The sequence below is a fragment of the Oncorhynchus keta genome, unplaced genomic scaffold (assembly GCF_023373465.1).
Source record: "Oncorhynchus keta strain PuntledgeMale-10-30-2019 unplaced genomic scaffold, Oket_V2 Un_scaffold_14384_pilon_pilon, whole genome shotgun sequence".
Lineage (NCBI taxonomy): Eukaryota > Metazoa > Chordata > Actinopteri > Salmoniformes > Salmonidae > Oncorhynchus > Oncorhynchus keta.
The window spans coordinates 1,579,528-1,599,197 of NW_026290787.1; the positions used below are offsets into that span (position 1 = coordinate 1,579,528).

Here is a 19,670-nt window from a genome sequence, read left to right on the forward strand (position 1 = left end):
AGTTGTGTTTAACATGACAGTTGTCAAATTAGACAGTTGTGTTTAACATGACAGTTGTCAAATTAGACAGTTGTGTTTAACATTACCATTGTCAAATTAGACAGTTGTGTTTAACATGACAGTTGTCAAATTAGACAGTTGTGTTTAACATTACCATTGTCAAATTAGACAGTTGTGTTTAACATGACCATTGTCAAATTAGACAGTTGTGTTTACCATTGTCAAATTAGACAGTTGTCAAATTAGACAGTTGTGTTTAACATGACAGTTGTCAAATTAGACAGTTGTGTTTTTTACCATTGTCAAATTAGACAGTTGTGTGACAGTTGTCAAATTAGACAGTTGTGTTTAACATGACAGTTTCAAATTAGACAGTTGTGTTTAACATGACAGTTGTCAAATTAGACAGTTGTGTTTAACATTACCATTGTCAAATTAGACAGTTGTGTTTAACATGACCATTGTCAAATTAGACAGTTGTGTTTAACATGACCATTGTCAAATTAGACAGTTGTGTTTAACATGACCATTGTCAAATTAGACAGTTGTGTTTAACATGACAGTTGTCAAATTAGACAGTTGTGTTTAACATTACCATTGTCAAATTAGACAGTTGTGTTTAACATGACCATTGTCAAATTAGACAGTTGTGTTTAACATTGACAGTTGTCAAATTAGACAGTTGTGTTTAACATGACAGTTGTCAAATTAGACAGTTGTGTTTAACATGACAGTTGTCAAATTAGACAGTTGTGTTTAACATGACAGGTGTCAAATTAGACAGTTGTGTTTAACATGACAGTTGTCAAATTAGACAGTTGTGTTTAACATGACAGTTGTCAAATTAGACAGTTGTGTTTAACATGACAGGTGTCAAATTAGACAGTTGTGTTTAACATGACAGTTGTCAAATTAGACAGTTGTGTTTAACATGACAGGTGTCAAATTAGACAGTTGTGTTTAACATTACCATTGTCAAATTAGACAGTTGTGTTTAACATTGACAGTTGTCAAATTAGACAGTTGTGTTTAACATGACAGTTGTCAAATTAGACAGTTGTGTTTAACATGACAGTTGTCAAATTAGACAGTTGTGTTTAACATGACCATTGTCAAATTAGACAGTTGTGTTTAACATGACCATTGTCAAATTAGACAGTTGTGTTTAACATGACAGTTGTCAAATTAGACAGTTGTGTTTAACATGACAGTTGTCAAATTAGACAGTTGTGTTTAACATTACCATTGTCAAATTAGACAGTTGTGTTTAACATTACCATTGTCAAATTAGACAGTTGTGTTTAACATTACCATTGTCAAATTAGACAGTTGTGTTTAACATGACAGTTGTCAAATTAGACAGTTGTGTTTAACATGACCATTGTCAAATTAGACAGTTGTGTTTAACATGACAGTTGTCAAATTAGACAGTTGTGTTTAACATGACAGTTGTCAAATTAGACAGTTGTGTTTAACATTACCATTGTCAAATTAGACAGTTGTGTTTAACATGACCATTGTCAAATTAGACAGTTGTGTTTAACATGACCATTGTCAAATTAGACAGTTGTGTTTAACATGACCATTGTCAAATTAGACAGTTGTGTTTAACATTACCATTGTCAAATTAGACAGTTGTGTTTAACATGACCATTGTCAAATTAGACAGTTGTGTTTAACATGACAGTTGTCAAATTAGACAGTTGTGTTTAACATTACCATTGTCAAATTAGACAGTTGTGTTTAACATGACAGTTGTCAAATTAGACAGTTGTGTTTAACATGACAGTTGTCAAATTAGACAGTTGTGTTTAACATGACAGTTGTCAAATTAGACAGTTGTGTTTTACATTACCATTGTCAAATTAGACAGTTGTGTTTAACATGACCATTGTCAAATTAGACAGTTGTGTTTAACATGACCATTGTCAAATTAGACAGTTGTGTTTAACATGACAGTTGTCAAATTAGACAGTTGTGTTTAACATGACCATTGTCAAATTAGACAGTTGTGTTTAACATGACAGTTGTCAAATTAGACAGTTGTGTTTAACATGACAGTTGTCAAATTAGACAGTTGTGTTTAACATGACATTGTCAAATTAGACAGTTGTGTTTAACATGACATTGTCAAATTAGACAGTTGTGTGACAGTTGTCAAATTAGACAGTTGTGTTTAACATGACCATTGTCAAATTAGACAGTTGTGTGTAACATGACAGTTGTCAAATTAGACAGTTGTGTTTTACATTACCATTGTCAAATTAGACAGTTGTGTTTAACATGACCATTGTCAAATTAGACAGTTGTGTTTAACATTGACAGTTGTCAAATTAGACAGTTGTGTTTAACATGACAGGTGTCAAATTAGACAGTTGTGTTTAACATGACAGTTGTCAAATTAGACAGTTGTGTTTAACATGACAGGTGTCAAATTAGACAGTTGTGTTTAACATTACCATTGTCAAATTAGACAGTTGTGTTTAATATTGACAGTTGTCAAATTAGACAGTTGTGTTTAACATGACAGTTGTCAAATTAGACAGTTGTGTTTAACATGACAGTTGTCAAATTAGACAGTTGTGTTTAACATTACCATTGTCAAATTAGACAGTTGTGTTTAACATGACCATTGTCAAATTAGACAGTTGTGTGTAACATGACAGTTGTCAAATTAGACAGTTGTGTTTAACATGACAGTTGTCAAATTAGACAGTTGTGTTTAACATGACCATTGTCAAATTAGACAGTTGTGTTTTACATTACCATTGTCAAATTAGACAGTTGTGTTTTACATTACCATTGTCAAATTAGACAGTTGTGTTTAACATGACAGTTGTCAAATTAGACAGTTGTGTTTTACATTACCATTGTCAAATTAGACAGTTGTGTTTAACATGACAGTTGTCAAATTAGACAGTTGTGTTTAACATGACAGTTGTCAAATTAGACAGTTGTGTTTAACATGACAGTTGTCAAATTAGACAGTTGTGTTTTACATTACCATTGTCAAATTAGACAGTTGTGTTTAACATGACCATTGTCAAATTAGACAGTTGTGTTTTACATGACCATTGTCAAATTAGACAGTTGTGTTTAACATGACAGTTGTCAAATTAGACAGTTGTGTTTAACATGACAGGTGTCAAATTAGACAGTTGTGTTTAACATGACAGTTGTCAAATTAGACAGTTGTGTTTAACATGACAGTTGTCAAATTAGACAGTTGTGTTTAACATGACAGGTGTCAAATTAGACAGTTGTGTTTAACATGACAGTTGTCAAATTAGACAGTTGTGTTTAACATGACAGTTGTCAAATTAGACAGTTGTGTTTAACATGACAGTTGTCAAATTAGACAGTTGTGTTTTACATGACCATTGTCAAATTAGACAGTTGTGTTTTACATGGTGACAATAGGCCCATGTATATGACAACAGTGGTGGTCCCGGGGTTCTAGGAAGTATATCTCTGTCTGTGTGGTGACAATAGGCCCATGTATATGATGACAGTGGTGGTCCCGGGGTTCTAGGAAGTATATCTCTGTCTGTGTGGTGACAATAGGCCCATGTATATGATGACAGTGGTGGTCCCGGGGTTCTAGGAAGTATATCTCTGTCCGTGTGGTGACAATAGGCCCATGTATATGACGACAGTGGTGGTCCCGGGGTTCTAGGAAGTATATCTCTGTCTGTGTGGTGACAATAGGCCCATGTATATGATGACAGTGGTGGTCCCGGGGTTCTAGGAAGTATATCTCTGTCTGTGTGGTGACAATAGGCCCATGTATATGACGACAGTGGTGGTCCCGGGGTTCTAGGAAGTGTATCTCTGTCCGTGTGGTGACAATAGGCCCATGTATATGACGACAGTGGTGGTCCCGGGGTTCTAGGAAGTGTATCTCTGTCCGTGTGGTGACAATAGGCCCATGTATATGACGACAGTGGTGGTCCCGGGGTTCTAGGAAGTGTATCTCTGTCCGTGTGGTGACAATAGGCCCATGTATATGATGACAGTGGTGGTCCCGGGGTTCTAGGAAGTATATCTCTGTCTGTGTGGTGACAATAGGCCCATGTATATGACGACAAAGGTGGTCCCGGGGTTCTAGGAAGTATATCTCTGTCTGTGTGGTGACAATAGGCCCATGTATATGACGACAATGGTGGTCCCGGGGTTCTAGGAAGTGTATCTCTGTCCGTGTGGTGACAATAGGCCCATGTATATGACGACAGTGGAGGTCCCGGGGTTCTAGGAAGTATATCTCTGTCTGTGTGGTGACAATAGGCCCATGTATATGACAACAGTGGTGGTCCCGGGATTCTAGGAAGTGTATCTCTGTCCGTGTGGTGACAATAGGCCCATGTATATGACAACAGTGGTGGTCCCGGGGTTCTAGGAAGTATATCGCTGTCTGTGTGGTGACAATAGGCCCATGTATATGACAACAGTGGTGGTCCCGGGATTCTAGGAAGTATATCGCTGTCTGTGTGGTGACAATAGGCCCATGTATATGACGACAGTGGTGGTCCCGGGGTTCTAGGAAGTATATCTCTGTCTGTGTGGTGACAATAGGCCCATGTATATGACAACAGTGGTGGTCCCGGGATTCTAGGAAGTATATCGCTGTCTGTGTGGTGACAATAGGCCCATGTATATGATGACAGTGGTGGTCCCGGGGTTCTAGGAAGTATATCGCTGTCTGTGTGGTGACAATAGGCCCATGTATATGACAACAGTGGTGGTCCCGGGATTCTAGGAAGTATATCGCTGTCTGTGTGGTGACAATAGGCCCATGTATATGACAACAGTGGTGGTCCCGGGATTCTAGGAAGTATATCTCTGTCTGTGTGGTGACAATAGGCCCATGTATATGACGACAGTGGTGGTCCCGGGGTTCTAGGAAGTATATCTCTGTCTGTGTGGTGACAATAGGCCCATGTATATGACAACAGTGGTGGTCCCGGGATTCTAGGAAGTATATCGCTGTCTGTGTGGTGACAATAGGCCCATGTATATGATGACAGTGGTGGTCCGGGGTTCTAGGAAGTATATCTCTGTCTGTGTGGTGACAATAGGCCCATGTATATGATGACAGTGGTGGTCCCGGGGTTCTAGGAAGTATATCTCTGTCTGTGTGGTGACAATAGGCCCATGTATATGACAACAGTGGTGGTCCCGGGATTCTAGGAAGTATATCTCTGTCTGTGTGGTGACAATAGGCCCATGTATATGACGACAGTGGTGGTCCCGGGTTCTAGGAAGTATATCTCTGTCTGTGTGGTGACAATAGGCCCATGTATATGACAACAGTGGTGGTCCCGGGATTCTAGGAAGTATATCGCTGTCTGTGTGGTGACAATAGGCCCATGTATATGATGACAGTGGTGGTCCCGGGGTTCTAGGAAGTATATCTCTGTCTGTGTGGTGACAATAGGCCCATGTATATGATGACAGTGGTGGTCCCGGGGTTCTAGGAAGTATATCTCTGTCCGTGTGGTGACAATAGGCCCATGTATATGACGACAGTGGTGGTCCCGGGGTTCTAGGAAGTATATCTCTGTCCGTGTGGTGACAATAGGCCCATGTATATGACGACAGTGGTGGTCCCGGGGTTCTAGGAAGTATATCTCTGTCTGTGTGGTGACAATAGGCCCATGTATATGACAACAGTGGTGGTCCCGGGATTCTAGGAAGTATATCTCTGTCTGTGTGGTGACAATAGGCCCATGTATATGACAACAGTGGTGGTCCCGGGATTCTAGGAAGTATATCTCTGTCTGTGTGGTGACAATAGGCCCATGTATATGACAACAGTGGTGGTCCCGGGATTCTAGGAAGTGTATCTCTGTCTGTGTGGTGACAATAGGCCCATGTATATGACGACAGTGGTGGTCCCGGGGTTCTAGGAAGTATATCTCTGTCTGTGTGGTGACAATAGGCCCATGTATATGATGACAGTGGTGGTCCCGGGGTTCTAGGAAGTATATCTCTGTCCGTGTGGTGACAATAGGCCCATGTATATGACGACAGTGGTGGTCCCGGGGTTCTAGGAAGTGTATCTCTGTCCGTGTGGTGACAATAGGCCCATGTATATGACGACAATGGTGGTCCCGGGGTTCTAGGAAGTGTATCTCTGTCCGTGTGGTGACAATAGGCCCATGTATATGACGACAGTGGAGGTCCCGGGGTTCTAGGAAGTATATCTCTGTCTGTGTGGTGACAATAGGCCCATGTATATGACAACAGTGGTGGTCCCGGGGTTCTAGGAAGTGTATCTCTGTCCGTGTGGTGACAATAGGCCCATGTATATGACAACAGTGGTGGTCCCGGGGTTCTAGGAAGTATATCGCTGTCTGTGTGGTGACAATAGGCCCATGTATATGACAACAGTGGTGGTCCCGGGATTCTAGGAAGTATATCTCTGTCTGTGTGGTGACAATAGGCCCATGTATATGATGACAGTGGTGGTCCCGGGGTTCTAGGAAGTATATCGCTGTCTGTGTGGTGACAATAGGCCCATGTATATGACAACAGTGGTGGTCCCGGGATTCTAGGAAGTATATCTCTGTCTGTGTGGTGACAATAGGCCCATGTATATGACGACAGTGGTGGTCCCGGGGTTCTAGGAAGTATATCTCTGTCTGTGTGGTGACAATAGGCCCATGTATATGACGACAGTGGTGGTCCCGGGGTTCTAGGAAGTATATCTCTGTCTGTGTGGTGACAATAGGCCCATGTATATGACGACAGTGGTGGTCCCGGGGTTCTAGGAAGTATATCTCTGTCTGTGTGGTGACAATAGGCCCATGTATATGACAACAGTGGTGGTCCCGGGGTTCTAGGAAGTATATCTCTGTCTGTGTGGTGACAATAGGCCCATGTATATGACAACAGTGGTGGTCCCGGGATTCTAGGAAGTATATCTCTGTCTGTGTGGTGACAATAGGCCCATGTATATGACGACAGTGGTGGTCCCGGGGTTCTAGGAAGTATATCTCTGTCTGTGTGGTGACAATAGGCCCATGTATATGACAACAGTGGTGGTCCCGGGTTCTAGGAAGTATATCGCTGTCTGTGTGGTGACAATAGGCCCATGTATATGATGACAGTGGTGGTCCCGGGGTTCTAGGAAGTATATCTCTGTCTGTGTGGTGACAATAGGCCCATGTATATGACGACAGTGGTGGTCCCGGGGTTCTAGGAAGTATATCTCTGTCTGTGTGGTGACAATAGGCCCATGTATATGACGACAGTGGTGGTCCCGGGGTTCTAGGAAGTATATCTCTGTCTGTGTGGTGACAATAGGCCCATGTATATGACAACAGTGGTGGTCCCGGGATTCTAGGAAGTATATCGCTGTCTGTGTGGTGACAATAGGCTCATGTATATGATGACAGTGGTGGTCCCGGGGTTCTAGGAAGTATATCTCTGTCTGTGTGGTGACAATAGGCCCATGTATATGATGACAGTGGTGGTCCCGGGGTTCTAGGAAGTATATCTCTGTCCGTGTGGTGACAATAGGCCCATGTATATGACGACAGTGGTGGTCCCGGGGTTCTAGGAAGTATATCTCTGTCCGTGTGGTGACAATAGGCCCATGTATATGACGACAGTGGTGGTCCCGGGGTTCTAGGAAGTATATCTCTGTCTGTGTGGTGACAATAGGCCCATGTATATGACAACAGTGGTGGTCCCGGGATTCTAGGAAGTATATCTCTGTCTGTGTGGTGACAATAGGCCCATGTATATGACAACAGTGGTGGTCCCGGGATTCTAGGAAGTATATCTCTGTCTGTGTGGTGACAATAGGCCCATGTATATGACAACAGTGGTGGTCCCGGGATTCTAGGAAGTGTATCTCTGTCTGTGTGGTGACAATAGGCCCATGTATATGACGACAGTGGTGGTCCCGGGGTTCTAGGAAGTATATCTCTGTCTGTGTGGTGACAATAGGCCCATGTATATGATGACAGTGGTGGTCCCGGGGTTCTAGGAAGTATATCTCTGTCTGTGTGGTGACAATAGGCCCATGTATATGACGACAGTGGTGGTCCCGGGGTTCTAGGAAGTATATCTCTGTCCGTGTGGTGACAATAGGCCCATGTATATGACGACAATGGTGGTCCCGGGGTTCTAGGAAGTGTATCTCTGTCCGTGTGGTGACAATAGGCCCATGTATATGATGACAGTGGTGGTCCCGGGGTTCTAGGAAGTATATCTCTGTCATTGTGGTGACAATAGGCCCATGTATATGACGACAATGGTGGTCCCGGGGTTCTAGGAAGTGTATCTCTGTCCGTGTGGTGACAATAGGCCCATGTATATGACGACAGTGGAGGTCCCGGGGTTCTAGGAAGTATATCTCTGTCTGTGTGGTGACAATAGGCCCATGTATATGATGACAGTGGTGGTCCCGGGGTTCTAGGAAGTATATCTCTGTCTGTGTGGTGACAATAGGCCCATGTATATGACAACAGTGGTGGTCCCGGGGTTCTAGGAAGTATATCTCTGTCTGTGTGGTGACAATAGGCCCATGTATATGACAACAGTGGTGGTCCCGGGGTTCTAGGAAGTATATCTCTGTCTGTGTGGTGACAATAGGCCCATGTATATGACGACAGTGGTGGTCCCGGGGTTCTAGGAAGTATATCTCTGTCTGTGTGGTGACAATAGGCCCATGTATATGATGACAGTGGTGGTCCCGGGGTTCTAGGAAGTATATCTCTGTCTGTGTGGTGACAATAGGCCCATGTATATGATGACAGTGGTGGTCCCGGGGTTCTAGGAAGTATATCTCTGTCTGTGTGGTGACAATAGGCCCATGTATATGACGACAGTGGTGGTCCCGGGGTTCTAGGAAGTGTATCTCTGTCTGTGTGGTGACAATAGGCCCATGTATATGACAACAGTGGTGGTCCCGGGGTTCTAGGAAGTATATCTCTGTCTGTGTGGTGACAATAGGCCCATGTATATGACAACAGTGGTGGTCCCGGGGTTCTAGGAAGTATATCTCTGTCTGTGTGGTGACAATAGGCCCATGTATATGACAACAGTGGTGGTCCCGGGGTTCTAGGAAGTGTATCTCTGTCTGTGTGGTGACAATAGGCCCATGTATATGACAACAGTGGAGGTCCCGGGGTTCTAGGTAGTGTATCTCTGTCTGTGTGGTGACAATAGGCCCATGTATATGATGACAGTGGTGGTCCCGGGGTTCTAGGAAGTGTATCTCTGTCTGTGTGGTGACAATAGGCCCATGTATATGACAACAGTGGTGGTCCCGGGGTTCTAGGAAGTATATCTCTGTCTGTGTGGTGACAATAGGCCCATGTATATGACAACAGTGGTGGTCCCGGGGTTCTAGGTAGTATATCTCTGTCTGTGTGGTGACAATAGGCCCATGTATATGACAACAGTGGTGGTCCCGGGGTTCTAGGTAGTATATCTCTGTCTGTGTGGTGACAATAGGCCCATGTATATGACAACAGTGGTGGTCCCGGGGTTCTAGGTAGTGTATCTCTGTCTGTGTGGTGACAGTAGGCCCATGTATATGACAACAGTGGTGGTCCCGGGGTTCTAGGAAGTGTATCTCTGTCTGTGTGGTGACAATAGGCCCATGTATTCCTTGCGTTCAGGGCTGAGTTGTATCGGGTGACAGACAGACTCCTTAAACAAACCATACACATATTTGGTTCCTTAATATTTTGTCTTTTTATTTTGGACCTGGTTCAGTGACATTCAAGCTTTGGAGGACATGGCCTTCCCAGTCACACGAGCACAAGAGAGCACAGATACATTCTCCCACCACAAACGTAATGAAAAAGAGCACAGGACACATTTTGTAAGAGCTCCTGTTACTGTCGCACATGGTCTTCGAACTGCAGTTGAAAACAAAGTGTGTAAGTTTAACACCGTAGCTTATTAAACAATGACCTTAATGTAAAACAAAAGACTCAGCAATGTTTTTAGATGGAAAAGAGAGAGAGAGAGAGAAAGTGGTACAACACCGTGTTACTATAGCGACAGCAGAGTGACGGTGGGCTTGGTTAATTGTCGGAGTAGTGTAAGCTCTTGGACATGACCCTGCCCGCCTCCACCTGAATTCTGATCAGCAGACGCTTCCTGGGGCTGGTTGTGGGGCCACCGGCATCTAATGAGAGGGGCTTCAGAGTCAGGTGGGGCTTCGATGGCAAATCAATGTCTGCGTGTAAGCAAGGACTGGGATTGGTCGGTTTGTTTTAGTAATCTGAGCAAAAGAGATATGATTTGATTTTAGTTGGACACACAGATCATGACACAACACAGGTCACAGTTCCTTCCTATCGCATCTTTCTCTTCTTACTCACCCTTCTACACATTTACTGAGGATGGGAAAGAACTACTCGGCAGTGGTGTGAAGTACTTAAGTAAAAATACTTCTAAGTACTACTTAATTAGTTGTTTGGGGTATCTGTACTATTTCATTTTTTTGACAACTTTTACATTTACTCAACTACATTCCTAAAGAAAATAATGTACTTTTTACTCCTTACATTTACCTTGACACCCAAAAGTACTTGTTACGTGTTTAATGCTTCGCAGGACAGGAAAATGGTCTAATTCACGGACTTAACAAGAGGACATCCCTGGTCATCCCTACTGCCTCTGATCTGGAGGACTCACTAAACAGAGAACATCCCTGGTCATCCCTACTGCCTCTGATCTGGAGGACTCACTAAACAGAGAACATCCCTGGTCATCCCTACTGCCTCTGATCTGGAGGACTCACTAAACAGAGAACATCCCTGGTCATCCCTACTGCCTCTGATCTGGAGGACTCACTAAACAGAGAACATCCCTGGTCATCCCTACTGCCTCTGATCTGGAGGACTCACTAAACAGAGAACATCCCTGGTCATCCCTACTGCCTCTGATCTGGAGGACTCACTAAACAGAGAACATCCCTGGTCATCCCTACTGCCTCTGATCTGGCGGACTCACTAAACAGAGAACATCCCTGGTCATCCCTACTGCCTCTGATCTGGAGGACTCACTAAACAGAGAACATCCCTGGTCATCCCTACTGCCTCTGATCTGGAGGACTCACTAAACAGAGAACATCCCTGGTCATCCCTACTGCCTCTGATCTGGAGGACTCACTAAACAGAGAACATCCCTGGTCATCCCTACTGCCTCTGATCTGGAGGACTCACTAAACAGAGAACATCCCTGGTCATCCCTACTGCCTCTGATCTGGAGGACTCACTAAACAGAGAACATCCCTGGTCATCCCTACTGCCTCTGATCTGGAGGACTCACTAAACAGAGAACATCCCTGGTCATCCCTACTGCCTCTGATCTGGAGGACTCACTAAACAGAGAACATCCCTGGTCATCCCTACTGCCTCTGATCTGGAGGACTCACTAAACAGAGAACATCCCTGGTCATCCCTACTGCCTCTGATCTGGCGGACTCACTAAACAGAGAACATCCCTGGTCATCCCTACTGCCTCTGATCTGGAGGACTCACTAAACAGAGAACATCCCTGGTCATCCCTACTGCCTCTGATCTGGAGGACTCACTAAACAGAGAACATCCCTGGTCATCCCTACTGCCTCTGATCTGGAGGACTCACTAAACAGAGAACATCCCTGGTCATCCCTACTGCCTCTGATCTGGAGGACTCACTAAACAGAGAACATCCCTGGTCATCCCTACTGCCTCTGATCTGGAGGACTCACTAAACAGAGAACATCCCTGGTCATCCCTACTGCCTCTGATCTGGAGGACTCACTAAGCAGAGAACATCCCTCGTCATCCCTACTGCCCCTGATCTGGAGGACTCACTAAACAGAGAACATCCCTGGTCATCCCTACTGCCTCTGATCTGGAGGACTCACTAAACAGAGAACATCCCTGGTCATCCCTACTGCCCCTGATCTGGAGGACTCACTAAACAGAGAACATCCCTGGTCATCCCTACTGCCTCTGATCTGGAGGACTCACTAAACAGAGAACATCCCTGGTCATCCCTACTGCCTCTGATCTGGAGGACTCACTAAACAGAGAACATCCCTGGTCATCCCTACTGCATCTGATCTGGCAGACTCACTAAACACAAATGCTTTGTTTGTAAATGATGTCTGAGTGTGTGTCTGGCTAACCGTATATTTTAAAAACAAGAAAATCATGTTGCCTGGTTTGCTTAATATATGGAATTTTAAATGATTTATACTTTTACTATTGATACTTAAGTACATTTAAAAGCAAAAACTTTTACTCAAGTAGTGTTTTACTGGGGGACCTTTACTTTTACTTTAGTTATTTTCTTTTAAGATATCTTTACTTTGACTCAAGTATGAAAATGTGGAATTTTTTCCACCACTGCTACTCTGAAGAGGAAAGTATCATGTAGATGCTACCTAGAGGCACTAAGGTTAAATAAAGTAATGAAGAAGAGAGTGAATCACTGGAGGGAATAAGAAGAGCTCTTACCTTGATGACGTATGTGGTCATTCATTCTGGAAGGACAGAGAGAATACGGGCTAAGTATAGGCAGGATACCTCTCTCTCTCTCTCTCACACACACACACACACACACACACACACACACACACACACACACACACACACACACACACACACACACACACACACACACACACACACACACACACCTGACCCCACCAAATCACACATAACCCACCTACATCCCCCATCACCACACACACTTCCCTCCCCCGGTCCCACCGCTCCACTGTGCCATTTACCTCATCTACTCTCCCGCCAGTAGCTTCCTGTAGGTGGCGATCTCGATGTCCAGAGAGGGGAGGGAGGGAGTCAGGGAGGGAGAAAGGATAGAGGGGAATCAGTGAATATATTTAGGATAGTCATCACTCTTGTTGCAATCTCAACATCATTTACTGTGATACATAATGTTGGTGTGTGTGGCTCTGGTGTGTAACTGTGATTAAGTTGCGAAACAAAAGTTATTCTTGACGGACAATAGATACCACTCACCACCACCACTCACAACCACCACTCACCATTCCCACCACCTCCGCCACCCTTCACCCCCATCACTCCTCACCACTCACCACCACCACTCATCCCAGCCACTCACCCCCAGCACTCACCACCACCACCACTCCTCACCACTCACCCCACCACCCACCACCCCTCACCACTCACCCCCACCACCACTCACCACAAGTCACCCCCACCACTCCTCACCACTCACCCCCACTCACCCCAAGTCACCCCCACCACTCCTCACCACTCACCCCACCACCCCTCACCACTCACCCCCACCACCACTCACCACTCACCCCAAGTCACCCCCACCACTCCTCACCACTCACCCCACCACCCACCACCCCTCACCACTCACCCCCACCACCACTCACCACTCACCCCAAGTCACCCCCACCACTCCTCACCACTCACCCCCACCACCACTCACCCCAAGTCACCCCCACCACTCCTCACCACTCACCCCACCACCCACCACTCCTCACCACTCACCCCACCACCCACCACCCCTCACCACTCACCCCCCACCACCACTCACCACTCACCCCAAGTCACCCCACCACTCCTCACCACTCACCCCACCACCCACCACCCCTCACCACTCACCCCCACCACCACTCACCACAAGTCACCCCCACCACTCCTCACCACTCACCCCCACTCACCCCAAGTCACCCCCACCACTCCTCACCACTCACCCCACCACCCCTCACCACTCACCCCCCCCACCACTCACCACTCACCCCAAGTCACCCCCACCACTCCTCACCACTCACCCCACCACCCACCACCCCTCACCACTCACCCCCACCACCACTCACCACTCACCCCAAGTCACCCCCACCACTCCTCACCACTCACCCCCACCACCACTCACCCCAAGTCACCTCCCACCACTCCTCACCACTCACCACTCCACTCACCACTCACCACACCACCCACCACTCCTCACCACTCACCCCACCACCCACCACCCCTCACCACTCACCCCCACCACCACTCACCACTCACCCCAAGTCACCCCCACCACTCCTCACCACTCCCTCACCACCCCTCACCACTCACCACCACTCACCACTCACCCCAAGTCACCCCCACCACTCACCCCACCACCCACCACTCCCTCACCACTCACCCCACCACCCACCACCCCTCACCACTCACCCCCACCACCACTCACCACAAGTCACCCCCACCACCCACCACTCCTCACCACTCACCCCACCACCCACCACTCCTCACCACTCACCCCCACCACCACTCACCACTCACCCCAAGTCACCCCCACCACTCCTCACCACCATCACCCCTCACCACTCACCCCACCTCACCACTCACCCCACCTCACCCCTCACCACCACTCATCACCGGTTGAGAGTGTTGGGCCAGTTACCGAAAGGTCGCTGGTTCAAATCCCAGAGCCGACCAGGTGAAAGATCTGCCAATGTGCCCTTGAGCAAGGCATTTAACCTGAATTGCTCCTGTAAGTCTCTCTGAATAAGAGTGTCTGCTAAATGACCTAAAATATAAAAAATCCTCACCTTTTTCTGGTTCCACAGCTCTGCCTCCTCTCTGGCACGGGAGGCCATGTCCGCGTACTGTTTCTTGACACTGTCGATAATCTTGGCCATGTCTAGAGATCTCTTGTTGCTCTCCTTCACGACCACCGTCTCATTCTGTCACACCACAGCCAGGACAACAATACTACATTAGACAAGGAGATCTGGGCCTCCCGAGTGGCGCACTGGTCTAAGGCACTGCATTGCAATGCTAGCTGTGCCTCTAGAGATCCTGGCTCGAGTCCAGGCTCTGTCGCAGCCGGCCGGGATCGGGAGAGCCATGGGGCGGCGCACAATTAGGGCTTCCGGGTTAAGTGGGCATTGTGTCCAGTAGCAGTGCCGCTTGGCAGGGTCGTATTTTGGAGGACGCACGGCTCTCGACCTTCACCGCTCCCGAGTCCATACAGGAGTTGCAGCGATGGGACAAGACTGTAACTACCAATTGGATACCACGAAATTGGGGAGAAAAAGGGGTAAAGAGAAGGAGATCTGGGCTGCGTCTCATTCCAGGTAACTGCCTCCTTCGCTCTGGCCTAGTTGGCAGATTTGAGATGGTTTGTGCACTGGTGTAAGTTGCAATAGTTCCACACAGCGCCATGCAGTAAAGAGAGTTTGGCAAACTTTTACACTGGACTCCATGTTAGCTATATATGGTTCTGGTTCCACCTAGCCTCTGATTGGCCGATGGGTGTGTCAGTCAGCCTACCTCCTCATAGCCCCACCTCAGGAAGTCCAGTTCTCCCATCAGGTCCTCCAGTTCCAGAGCCAGATCCACGGCTGCCAGGTGGCCCTCATCCACATCCTTCTTGTTGATCACAAAGTCATTCTCCAGATCCGACTTCTTCTGGATCTCATCCTGGTACCTGGAGGACCACAGAGTGGATAATGAAGAGGATGTTGTTTTGATATTTGACATTTTAGTCATTTAGCAGATGCTCTTATCCAGAGCGACTTACAGGAGAAATTAGGGTTAAGTGCCTTGCTCAAGGGCACAGACAGATTTTTCACCTAATTGTCTTGGAGATTCAAACCAGCAACCTTTTGGTTACAGGCCCAATGCTCTTAACCTCTAGGCTACCTGCCGCCCAGGTATGATATGACTGAGATGGGAGCTCAGGTGAGCGCACACACTTGCGCGCACGACACGACACATCATACCAACACACACCACGACCACACGCATCCCCAAACCCTTTTGACTGACATGTCAATTTATCATCCTACTGTCAGCCCATCTGCAGCTTTGTTTCCCTCTCACACCCTAGCATAGCATGCCTGTGTTGAGCTGATCCAGACTGGGTAAGAGCCCAGGATGGATGGGATGAATGGGCCCAGGTCCCTAAAGGTTCCACATTTTCTCCACTCTCAGAGCCATGTCTGTGGGTACTGTGTAACACAGAGGCCCATGGTTAGGGGGTAGAGGGGAGTAGAGGGGCTGGGGAGTGTACACTGACTACAGTACATTTACCTCTCCCCACAGACATAGTGCAGGGCACACCAGAGCTCCCCTGTATATACTTAACTCAACCCAGTGGACAGAGGCTTATGTAAGGATAAAGAATTAGCACCTCCGACTCTTGAGGCCTGGGAACCCAGGTGGAAAAATGCTCCGTAGCCTAGCGTGAGAAAACGCTGTTTGTCACTTTAGACTGATGAGGTTCCTGTTGTGGACTGTGGCATTTCCTGGAGGCCTGGTGACCTGTACAATATCTAAACTCTGATTGATATTATACCATTGACTATCCTAGTTGTCTCCCTAGGCCTGCTTCACAGGAATCAGGTGTTGGGTGGTTTGTTAGGGCTTTCTGAAATGGTCGATACATTCATCATTTAGATCTCTCTCTTGCAGTGCATGTTGTCCAATTCAATGTCATTCTATCGTATTCCATTCTATTCTGTTCTATTTGATTCTATTAACTCTTAACTATGAAAGGCTCTGTGAAGTCACTGTGAAGGCTCTGTGAAGTCACTGTGAAGTCACTGTGAAGGCTCTGTGAAGTCACTGACTTGTTGCGTGTCTGGTCCACTTCGTCCTGGCAGTGGGCCAGCTCCTGCTTCAGTTTCTGTTTGTCCCGGACCAGTTTCTGGATCTGCTGCTGCAACTCGTTGGCCAGCTGTTGGACCACAGCATCCACGTTGCCTTGGTAGTCCTCCTGCTCCTTCAGGATCTTCAGACGCGTGTCCAGGACCTTGTTCTGCTGCTCCAGGTTTTGCACCTAAAGGGAGAGGGAGAGAGAGTATATTAGATCAGAAACTCAATCAAGGTTGTTGCATCTGAAACCAGTCAGAGTAAACTACAATGATTTATAGAAGGAAAAAACTCCTATCCATTTTTATTCATGTCACTGGGGGATTGTGGGTTAAGATTTGTAAGCCTCCACTTCTCTGCTAGCAGGAATTGAACAGATATTGAAAAAGTGACTCTACAAACTGTTGGTCTTGTGGGATGCCATTGTGTGTGTGTGTGCGTGTGCGTACATATGTGGAGCCTCAGTGACGAAGGGTCTCATTACACTAACTGGGCAACACCAGATCTTCCCACAGCTATAATTCCACTGTGTGGGTTTGTGTGTGTGTGGCAAGCACACTTTATGGCTGCTTGGTGGCAGCAACATGCATTAGGTTTACACCCAGACTCTCATGGCCGTTAAATATAGAACCAATGTGTGATTCACTACAACATATGTCTGTTAACAACAAATAGGCCCCCACACTCTCAAATGTAACCCCCAAAAAATATTATATAATATTGACTATATCCAAGTCCAAAAATCTATATAAGAAAATAGGTTTGGAAAATTTGCGAGAGATTAAAAATAATTCCATTTTGAAATAGTATTCTATTATTGGCCACAAGGTGGCACCTTAGCAGTTGAAAACGCCCTATGATCGACCGAGAGAGAAAGAATGAAAGAGAGAGGGAGAGAGAGAGAGAGAGAAGAAATAATGAAAGTGAGAGAGAGAGAGGAGATAATGAAAGTGAGAGAAAGAATGAAAGAGAGAGAGAGAGAGAGAGAGAGAGAGAGAGAGAGAGAGAGAGAGAGAAGAGATAATGAAAGTGAGAGAAAGAATGAAAGAGAGAGAGGGAGAGAGAGAGAGAAGTGATAATGAAAGTGAGAGAAAGAATGAAAGAGAGAGGCTCAGAACGCGGAGCAGAGAGCAGGAGACTCTATGTCTAACAGGTTTTCTTTACAGCTGTGAGTGATGGTGATGAGACTGCTAGAGCACCTCTCTCTGGGTAGGATGTTTTGGCTACATAAACCCCGCTGCTGTGGGATGATTACAGAGGCTCTTATTTTAGTGAAGGCTTCTAATTATGTAAAGGTGGTAATGAAGTTTAATGACAGTTAAGTAGAATGTATAAAAACGTAGGCCTGTAGATAATTATAAATATACATTTGTTTTATCTCAAGATGTGTTTTGGGTCTATCTAATGGAATTATTACACAATGAATTGGAAGAAAATGCATAAATTAAGCATCAAATCAAATATCATATGGCTGAAATAATTACGTAGGAGTGCCATACATGTGTTTCTCTATTACCAGCAGACTTCAGACAGACCTATTGCATCAATGTATTGATTTTGTAAAATGATCAATCCAATCAATAATAATAACAGAATAATAAAATAACACACCTTGTCAATGAACGCTATAAACTTGTCATTGAGTCCAACCATCTGGTCCTTCTCCTGGCTCTTGGCTGACTGGTCCTTCGGGTCCACCTTGGGGTTGTTAGGCTCTAGAAGGTCCTTGTTAGTGGCGGCGTTCGGGTAGCTTTTGGGCTTGTTACCCGAGGGAGTGTCGGACTGGCTGCTGTATCCGCCTGGTTTGGACATCTTGTCTTTGTGTTCTTGTCAGAATAGAGAGAAGGAGTCTCAAGTATCAGACTCAGAGTTTAGGGAAAGGCACCTCTTCTCAGGTTATCACCCGATTTTAAGGTGGGCAAGGACCAACCCTCACCACTCAGGTGTCCGCCTCTGTCCAATCAGCTGAGGTGGAACTCCAAATTTCATAGTAAAAACAACAAAGTCACAAAGCAAAACTTGAATGTTTACTCTAAACCTGTTTGCCGGGGGGTGTGATGGACGTACTACAGCCAATCGTATCTTTGGGGCCGGTTTCAGGTGTTGAGCAGTGGTATAACAGTCCCTCACATCTCTCAATCACTACCTGTACAGGTGACTATCGGTTCTACACTTCTCTGTTTTCTTTCTCAACTCACCCAATCAACCAACTACTGCCATGTCTAGGAACAGAGCCTTCAGCATTTTCGGTGGGGCCGGGGGAAGAGGCTCCAGGCTGTGGCCAGTCTGGAGGGGCTACGGAACGCCATGCGCTCTGACCCGGAGAATTTGAAGGAGGTCTCTCCTGCCCCCGGGCCCACCCCGGATGATAAGAAGACCATGAAAGGTCTCAACGAGTGTCTGTCCGGCTACCTGGGCAGGGTGAGGAACCTGGAGGAACCAAAAAACATCTGGAGGACCAGATTCAGGACATCTTGGACAAGAGACCCCAATGGCCACGACTGGGATGTGGTTGAGAAACCATAGGAAGAAGGTGATTTTTCACTCAGTTAATGATGTAATATGATTAATTAGACTGATTTATTCCGCATTTTTGCCCATTAAATGATCATTGTACAGTACTGTATGTCTATGTCAACTGAGCTTATTCACCTGATAGTCACTTGATCGCTGTCTGTGAATCATTTGGTGTGTTTACTGGATTCTCAATAACTGGCCCATGTTCTCTCGGTTTCAGCTCCGTGATATGACCATGGATAATGCACGTTTGTTACTGCAAATGGACAACACCAAACTGGCCAATGATGACTTCAAAAACAAGTGAGACATGACATGCTATCTCCTGGAGATGTATTTAAAGTACTTAGTAGTACCTTCAATTCATTAAAACAAAATAGGACAAAAATACACAAAATAAAATGTATATTATTGGATTATTATGACATTATAATAAACAATTTTATGAAAATAGTGCTCATTTACATATAGCAGTCTTTGCTAAAACCCAATGTCGCTTTTTACATTGTATGGTGCTAAGAGAGACTGATACATGCTCCTGTCATCTCCTCTGCA

At 45.8% G+C, this 19,670-nt stretch overlaps 1 protein-coding gene and 1 long non-coding RNA gene across 28 annotated transcripts; one reads left to right on the plus strand and one right to left on the minus strand.

Moving 5' to 3' along the window:
* Positions 1 to 2,862: 2,862 nt before the first annotated feature.
* LOC127927488 (uncharacterized) lies at positions 2,863 to 11,783 on the plus strand. 27 transcript variants are annotated; one of them, XR_008127748.1, is made up of 4 exons: positions 2,863 to 3,589; positions 4,238 to 4,309; positions 6,180 to 6,323; positions 8,339 to 11,783. It is a non-coding gene; the product is annotated as an uncharacterized LOC127927488 (long non-coding RNA). The 27 variants fall into 27 exon arrangements; XR_008127753.1 differs by having other exon boundaries at positions 2,863 to 3,517; XR_008127746.1 differs by lacking the exon at positions 2,863 to 3,589 and adding an exon at positions 3,597 to 3,802 and having other exon boundaries at positions 4,091 to 4,309.
* A 2,752-nt stretch (positions 11,784 to 14,535) lies between these two features.
* On the minus strand, positions 14,536 to 18,414 carry LOC118382719 (keratin, type II cytoskeletal 8-like). The gene is made up of 3 exons (XM_052513963.1): positions 18,210 to 18,414; positions 16,577 to 16,785; positions 14,536 to 15,432 (listed from the first exon to the last, which is right to left on the minus strand). The coding sequence occupies exons 1-3, from the start codon at positions 18,408 to 18,410 to the stop codon at positions 15,267 to 15,269; spliced, it is 576 nt and encodes a 191-aa protein (XP_052369923.1). The 5' UTR covers positions 18,411 to 18,414; the 3' UTR covers positions 14,536 to 15,266.
* Between the last annotated feature and the right edge of the window lie 1,256 nt (positions 18,415 to 19,670).